Genomic DNA, 9,142 nt, shown 5'->3' on the forward strand with positions numbered 1-9,142 from the left:
CGAGAGTTTCATATTAGTGCAGCTATGCTATATCGTAGGTATTTTTTTAAGTGAATTTCAAATTAACATTTTTCTTATTTGCTTTAAACTTTGGTTTTTTCGCATCTGCAAATCAAATATCTAAACAATTCAATAAACAAATTATTAGTTCACAAATTGCAATTAATTGTATTGATATTCTTTTTCAATTGAAATTATATTTGCCTCTAATGAAATAACACAGGCGAAATTTTACAGGTTCATCAATTTATATCCACTTCTTGATTATAATATTTTCAGTATTCATTTTACACACACGATTTATAGATTGTTTATGTGTTCAAAAGTTATAAAAATTATTCGCAGTAGATATAAATATTTGTAATTTACTAAAAATTTATTTGTTTATATGGTTATTTATTTATTTATCAAAATAGCTCATTTTAAAATTATCTTTTATTTTATAGATTACCGAAATTATATTTGTGCGAATTTTGTCTTAAATATACAAAAAGTAGATCTGTATTGGATAGACATCAAAATAAATGTACATGGCGTCAACCACCTGGTACAGAAATTTACCGGCAAAAAGATATATCTGTATTCGAAGTTGATGGCAATGTTAATAAAATATATTGTCAAAACTTGTGTTTATTGGCGAAACTATTTTTGGATCACAAAACTCTTTATTATGATGTGGAACCATTTTTGTTTTACGTTTTAACCAAAAATGATAAGAAAGGTTGTCACTTTGTTGGATATTTTTCCAAAGAAAAACATTGCTCTCAAAAATTTAACGTGTCTTGTATCCTAACAATGCCACAGTATCAGCGACAAGGATTTGGAAGATTTTTAATTGACTTCAGTTATCTTTTGAGCCGTGAAGAAGGGCAATTAGGTACACCTGAAAAGCCATTATCAGATCTTGGCCGAATTTCTTACTTTTCTTATTGGAAGTCAATTATAATTGAGTATTTGTACGATCACCGAAATATTCCTAAAATAACTCTTTATGATATTTCTCAAAAAACTGGTTTAACTGTACCAGATATATCTTTAACGTTTGAACTATTAAACTTTATAAGAGTAAGAAAAAATGAAAACGATATACGTTTTCAACCCGTTTTTATAGTTGACTGGGATGTAGCACAAGCTAAATATAAAAAATTACAAAATTCGAGGACTCGAATACCAATTGAATCAGAAAACTTAAGATGGAGTCCACTATTAACAAATACTAATTCAGGAACCCTAGAATTAGCACAACAAAAACGAAATGAGTTTTTTAATTATAACGATGGCTTAAAGGAAGATATGAAAACCGAAAAAATACAGGCATATTCGAAACCGACTGGTATAAAAGAAAATTCTAATAGAAAGAATTGCAATAATTTCCGAAATTTTCGCAGTAGTCAACTGCAAAAGCCCAAATATAAAGGTATAAATAAAATTGATAAAATTGTTCAAAAGAAGGCTGATCAAAACGATTATGGCTATTCGAACTTTTTTGAGTATGAAACAACTCAAAATAAAACTTCTGAAAATACAGAAGTTGCTAAAAGCATTCCTAATGTGCGTAAACGAGGCATTAGTGCGGAAGTATTTGCAATGAAACAGAAAGGTTTTAAGAAATATAAATTGGACAACAATATTAATAAGGAGGAGTCAGTTAATGATTTCAAAAGCCCACCAACTGATTTATATGAATCCGACAGTGGAAAGCAATTTAATGAAATTGTGGCAAACACTTCAGAGCAGAGTGAATGTGTAGAGTCACAAGAAAGCTTAAAACTACCGACAAGCCGAGCTCAACGTTTGGCTAATCGCAAACAAAGTACAAGTACAAGTACAAGTAAACAAGAGAGTACTATTGAAAATAATAATCCTGTTCAAGTGCAGAAAGAGAGTAAAGAAAATGAATTAAAATCTGAGGAAACCTCTAATAAACCCTCTGAAGTTATAAAAATAGATTTGTGTGGTTTAAAGCCATCAGACATAGATGAGAATAAGCAAGTAAATAATAAAAATGTGATTCAACCAGATTTGAATGAGAAACCAATTAATACAGTTCCAAAACTTAGGGGTAAGAAATCTGGAACAAATTATGATCCAAATTATATAGATCCAAACGCGACATGTTGCACAAAAAACCAAGAAAATTTGAATGAACCAACTGTCACGGAATCTGGAGAGAAAAATATTTCGGAAAAACATACTGTAACTGATACAACTGGCACAACTAATCAAACTACTGAAGATCAAAGTCAAGATATTCCTGTTATTAAAAATCAAAATATTAGCTCTATAGATAAAGAAAAAGAAAAAGAAACTGAAATTAAAAATGTTAATACGGCATTAGATAATGATGAAAAATTTTTGGAAGCGGTAGCGAAAAAAACTAAAAAGACACTGTTTCCCGAAATAAGCATAACAAATAAATGCGATGAAGTTGCTAATAATGATTTATCACACTCAAAAGATACCAAAACGGATATAGAATGTGACCAAAAAGTAGCACAAGTAGAAAATGTGGAGCAAAATAATATAGATGAAAGCAAACCGAATTCGGAAAGCAAAACTTTTGTTAGCTCAACTACAATAGATTTAAGTAGTGCTAGTAGTAGTAGTGCTAGTGTTAGTAGTGCTAGTGTTAGTAGTGCTATACCTGCAGACGAATCAGTGACTAAAACTGAAATTCAGGTAACTACTAATAGAGAGCAGTCGGTAATTTCGCAAACTGAGAATGAAAGTAATACTTTATGTAATCAAAAAGTAACCAAGGAAGATGTTTTACCTTCGCAAAAAATGGTAGCAGAAACTTCAGATATAAAAGAAGCAAAGATAGAACAACCAGTTAATGAAAAGAACCCAAAATTGGAGAACACTGAAAATTCAAATGTTTTGGATACAAAAAATAATAATAATAACGGTTCAAAAAACTTGGATTTTAATTTAAACGAAAATGTAACAGATAAAAAAAATGAAAGTATTGTTGAAAACAAAAGTATTGCCGAATTTGAAAAATTATCTAAAAGAAAAAGCACGGAAACTTCCGCAAATACTCCCATGTCAACTGCTATTATTTCGAACGATAATATCATAAAAAATGATACAAATGAAATTAGTAATAAATCTTGTAAATCAGAGGAAAAAGTTATAGAAAAATTGATCGAAACTAATCAAACGCAAACGCAAACGCAACAGCAACAATTACAATCACAAAGTTTTTGCGGAAGTATAAATAAGAAAAATCAAATGAAAATAAAATCGTCTCCGGATTCGACACTAAATAATAAACAGCAGCATATGGAAAAAATGGAAAATGATATTGAGAAAACATATAAAGAAAAACAGAGAATATCTGTGGCAACATCTGCTGTAAAAATTAAAGAGGAAGAAAAAAATATACAAAATGTGTCAGCATTACCACTCGACCCATCATTAATATCTGTTCATGAAAAAATGCAATTAAAACCTGCTGAACATACACAAATACCTAATTCAATGGATCTTAACAAAATAACGCCTCCATTTCAATTAAATCAGATTCCAAATTATCCTACTTCACAATATTGGCAATGGGATTATTACAGTTATAATTTTTCGCATTTAGAAGCGACCACTCAAAAAAATCAAAATAAATTTCATAAGAATTTAGCAACGCAGATGGCATATGGACACAATTTTACACAAAATTTGTATCCATCTCCAAATTTGGCAATACAACATCATGCACATCAACACATGCAACAGCATGTTAAAGATAAACATAGAACGGATAAGAAAACTAATAACTATAAAAAAGAGGATGGCCATAAGGGGGTTGGTAATGGGAATTTAAATGCTTTAATGCAGGAAGAATCTCATGCATGTGGTTTTGCAGAGAATCAAACGTATAATCAAAAAAATGCATCACAATCAAAATCTTATAAAGATCAATCACAACATGTTAAATCTTTGAATTTACTACAAGATGCTAATACTAAATTCTATAATTCAGCCTCAGCGCTTTTACCATCATCTTCGATTCAAAATATACTTGCAGCTCAAGCAATTTCGCAAAAATCGAAAGAGTCAAATATAAGTCCAATTCCAGTTTCAACAGATGAGTCTAAATCAAAATTATTACACCAACAACCAGTGGTTTACAACAGTGAGCAATCTAATAATAATTCTAACATGCATAACTATGAATGCGGTATGAATGTACAGATGAGCATTGATTCCCCTGCAAGTATTGGAAGTGATGTTACACAAGGTTCTGTTGAAGCATTGCCAGCATCCAATATACAAATGCATCAGACACAACAATTTCCCGATTGCTCCATGCACAATCAATCGTCAAGTACACCCATGCATATGGCAATTCATACATCTAACGTTCAACAACAGCAACAAGCTGGTATAAATATGAACTTGCCAACAGCAACTCAAAACATCAATATTCTAAATAATGCTCAGCACTCTCAACAACACAGAAAAGTTTCTGCACAGGTGATATATTTTTTATTTTCATAATAACACTATATATATATATTTCAAGAACCAGTGACCTCCAAAAGGCCACTGATAATGAATATTTCGCACTATTCGAAAATTCTCACATTTGGGAATATTTTTGAATTCTTGGGTTCATCCTAAAGTTGCTTTAGATACCGTCAAATATTCATTATCAGTAATCTTTTGGAAACATCTATTGGTTTAATTGTCCATAATTTTTGGAGTGCAAGTGTCAGAAATTAAACCTTGCTAAATTTGAACCATAAATAAATTTAAATAATTTAAAAAATATAAAGTTTTATATTTACATATAAATAAAACCGTCACTTCGAAGTTGCTAAGTGAATGTATGTAGATATAATTATATTATAACATACTGTAACCTAGTTTAACCTTAGTGTATAAAACTTTATTAGTGTCAGGCATACTGAACTAAATACATCAGACCGGAGGAGCAGAGCAGGGTATGCCATTTGCGCTTTCTGAAATCATATCCTCAGCTTTATAAAAAGCTTTATTTTCATTGGCTAAACCATTTTTCTGAAATGGTAAAAGTCACATGGTGCCAATTCAGTTATATACTTGGAGTTGTTGGCCTTACCGATGTATGTAATATTTTTAATGCTGGCTATTTAAATATCTTTTCATAAAAAATACTGTTTACTTTCGAACGCACATTATAGAAGGTTACTCAAGAAAATCTGTTTTTAAAGAATTTGTTAAATGGTGGGCTGTTATATTGTTAAAATATTTTTGTTCCTTTTTTCTCATAATTTATGGTCGGGCAAATCATATTTATATTATAAATTATTTAAATTATTATTATTTTTAATAATCTAGTTTTGAGTTTATGAAGATGTTTAGCTATCTTTGGTAATCTTTTTATTCAAATTTTTGTAATATCTTGTTGTTACCGGTATTCTACCTATTGTTAGATGTATATCATTGCTAATTTATTTATTTTTTTCATTGTCGTGTAATAATTTTTTTAACAGGTATATATTATCAATTCAGTCTCAAGAAATGCACAAGAATCTATACAAAGGTATTTGTTTTTTGTTGATAAATATATATCCTCAACATATTCATTATTATTATATATCATTATAATATATATACATCATCATTTAGTATATCAAGTTATCAGCAAAAAATTTATAAATCTGTCGTTAATTTCAGTAATTGATTGTATAAATATATTATTAATTACAGTCCAACTTCCATAACTCGAACTGAAAAGAGTGCAATAGGGTTTTAGAGATCAAATTACATGCAAATCTGCTTCCTTAACCTGAATTTCTCTATAACTTGAATAAAAATATTGTCACGTGCCAATAGGAATATCTCGCTAACAGATTGGTTTAGAGTAAATATAATAAATTCCAATGCTATTCTTAATGATTATATTGAGCTTGACAATGAAATTTGTACATCAAGCTTTCCAACAGATATTATTGAGTATTATAACTCTGAATTAGTGGATCCGATTCTAAGTGGAACGGAAAGTGATGATGACGGTTGGGTGGATGAAATTGTTCGTCAGCCTTCCAAAAATAAAGTAGAAGACTCATTCAAGATTCTGAATTTTTATTTGCAAATGAATGATACTACAACTGATAATCACTATAAGGCTTGGAATAAATTGGAATTTATTTTTACTAAAAATTAATAAAAAAATAAAAATCCCAAACCCTAATTTCTGAATATATTATTTCACAAATGGTTTAGATGTACAACTTCTGTGCTGTATTTAATTTCAAATATATAAGTAAATATTTTAAAATGTAATTCTAATTTCTTTCAAAAATAAAAGAAAAATAAAAATATTCTCTCTAATTTAAAGTCTCCATAAGTCCAACATTTTCTTTGCAAAATGGTACTTCGAATTATGGAAGTTTGACTATATATAAATTTCATATGTTACGATTTTTATAATTTTAAATATTAATGCATTGTCAATTATTATTCTTAACGAAAGAAAATTCTAGGTCTTCAATTCTAAAGCTCTAAAATTAACTTTTTGTTGTAATTGGTGTCTTTTATTTTTCAAGATATATCCGCGGTTATATCAATAATATGAACAAATAAATGTACATATTATAAATATTGTTATTATTGTAGTAACCCCTTGTCGCCCCAGTGGTTTTGAGATGTGCACCTGGTTGCTGCTGGAACTAACAATTATTAATCATTGTATTTCTGATGCAATATTGGGTATCGCTATTCACTGGAGATAGAAATTGAAAATATTTGTATTCATATTTGAAAGTATCTGACTTGGTTTGAGATTCTTTAAGATTCTTGAGATTCTTTTTACAGTCGTATTTATGAAAATATAAATAATAACTTAATTAAATTGTTTATAAAAATTAAAGCACACAAACTGTTATATTGTGTGGTGTTTAGTCTATTTGTTGAATGAAACTCACTGATTCAGAAATTAATGTTTATTTTATTTACACATTCCACATTTAAATTTACTAACACATACCATTTAATTTTTATTTATATATTTTATTTAGAGTGAAATTGTTACCAGTGTCTCAAATTCTACTCAGCGGTCGTCTCCTTCAAAGTTAATTCGTAATGTCAACACGTCGACTAGTAATCAATATCGTGTTGCTAAAAATGGCTCATCAGGCAATTCGTCATCGTCTTCAGTTACGCAACAACAGGGTTTAAATAATCATCAAAGTGTCTCACAGGCACACCAGGAGCAAATGCATAATATGCAGTTTTCACAACTAGGAGATCAACATGGACACAATCAGAACATGCAACATGTAGATTATATTTCATTACCACAACTAAGTCAAAATTATGCCGGCAATTCTTCGTCATCATATGATTTAGTTTCGATGCCTGCAGTTTTACAGCAACGTATGACACACCCTATTTCCAGTCCACACCAACGACAAGACCAATCACCATCAGCATGTGCAGTTAATAATCTCTATTTGCAAAATAATGTTAACTCAAATCATGCAATTAGTACTCCTTCTCGTATACAAGAATCTGTTTCGTCGTCCTCTACAATTTCATCTGGGGTATCTTCAACATCAGCCAATAGCGACCAGCAATTGTCAAATAACTCATCCGATACAATGACCAGTGCAAGTAATTCGGGTGAGACATCCACTTTAGTTGGAAATCTATGCAGTCTGTCTAAGTTACAGCAATTAACAAATGGTTTAGATGTACAACCGTGCAACACTTCTCCAGCAGGTCAAGTTAATTTGACACCACCACCTCATCATCCATTGCCGCATAACTCGATGACACCACCACCGCATTTATTAGTAACGCAGAATAGAAATATTACTACACCCCCAAATATGTTACAGAGTCAAATGACATCTCTGCAGTATCACAAGTATTATTCCACCAATATGAATATAGGTCAAATTTCAGGAGCACCTACACAAAATGTTAGCAGAACTACACGTAACACACCTTCTGCGCCAGTTCAACATATATCTGCTGCTGCTTCCTCAGCTTCATCATCGAGCCGTACGACAAATGTACATATTAGTCCAAATTTAATGACACCGTATAGTGCAATTAATGGCTATAGAATGTCAAGTCAACAGTCTGGTGCGACATCTGGCTATGTATCGGCTAGTGAATATCCAAATTCTCAAATACCAATGCAAATGGGTGTTATGAATATGCAGACACAATTCCAAGATGCTTGTGCACTCCAACGCGCGCAGCAGAATCAGATGTATTCAACGTACTCACCTTATATTCCACTAAATGGATCTATACGAAGATAAATTGTAATCATTTTATAATTAAAAATTGTTTTATTTGTAGTTATAATTAACATGTATATATTATATATCTCAGTGTTAGCTCTCAAAATAATTTTTAATTTCTTTATCTATATTTTTGAAACATAGTCTTAGAAAATGTTTATTTTTTATATATTATATTAGATCTTTTTGTAGGAATTTAATTCCAAAATTAATTATTTGGTTTTATGAAAAATATTAGTAAACGTAATCCTAAATATGGATTTTGAACTTTTTTTGAAAACTCTTTTCAATAATTTTGTAGAGCGGCTTGAAAAATCTAATACTGAGGAAATGTAATTTTACACAGCAAAAAATTACATATAATAAAAATATTTTAGTATGTAAATTAATTGTTTTAATTTTAATGAAAGGAGAAATTTTTTATGTTGAATTGTTGTAGTTGCTGTACACATTTAAATATTCATTTAAATTATCTTTATATACAAAAATCTCTATATAAAAGGAAGAAATGTTTTTGATATTGTCGAACTTATCACAATTGGGATCCCGCTTCTTAAAGGGTCCATACAATATACTTATGCAAGTATTTTGCCAGTATATTGGTTTGCTAAACGTTTGTTTAGCAGCTTGCATAAAGTCGAACAATGTTTGATTTTTATTTGATGTGTGTTATTGTCAAATACCTATCAAATAATTTGTTTTATTTTGGAAATAAAATATTAAATTGTGTTTTTTTTTTGCATTTTATTATTAATTTTTTCACAATCGAAAACAAATGACAAATAATACTTGAACACTCGACTTGCGTAGTATTTGGTAAACACTACAAATCCAAAGCATAAAGCAACAACAACAAGTTAAGAATTTAGTGTGAAATTTTAAGTTTATTGTTTTTTAGTAACTAG

General features: G+C 29.8%; 2 protein-coding genes across 2 annotated transcripts in view; one reads left to right on the plus strand and one right to left on the minus strand.

Moving 5' to 3' along the window:
- Positions 1 to 8,333, plus strand: part of LOC119674581 (histone acetyltransferase KAT6B-like) — an 8,500-nt gene extending 167 nt beyond the window's left edge. The window contains exons 2-3 of the mRNA XM_038085725.1: positions 447 to 4,473; positions 7,002 to 8,333. Coding sequence (XP_037941653.1) covers positions 447 to 4,473; positions 7,002 to 8,255 — 5,281 coding nt within the window. The 3' untranslated portion in view covers positions 8,256 to 8,333. The remainder of the gene's footprint in view (positions 1 to 446; positions 4,474 to 7,001) is intronic.
- Positions 8,334 to 9,131: 798 nt separating this feature from the next.
- Positions 9,132 to 9,142, minus strand: part of LOC119674582 (SLIT-ROBO Rho GTPase-activating protein 1-like) — a 7,710-nt gene continuing 7,699 nt past the window's right edge. The window contains exon 14 of the mRNA XM_038085726.1: positions 9,132 to 9,138. Within this exon, the coding sequence (XP_037941654.1) occupies positions 9,132 to 9,138 (7 nt within the window). The remainder of the gene's footprint in view (positions 9,139 to 9,142) is intronic.

This window comes from Teleopsis dalmanni, chromosome 2 (assembly GCF_002237135.1).
Source record: "Teleopsis dalmanni isolate 2A chromosome 2, ASM223713v2, whole genome shotgun sequence".
In the NCBI taxonomy this organism is placed as follows: Eukaryota; Metazoa; Arthropoda; class Insecta; order Diptera; family Diopsidae; genus Teleopsis; species Teleopsis dalmanni.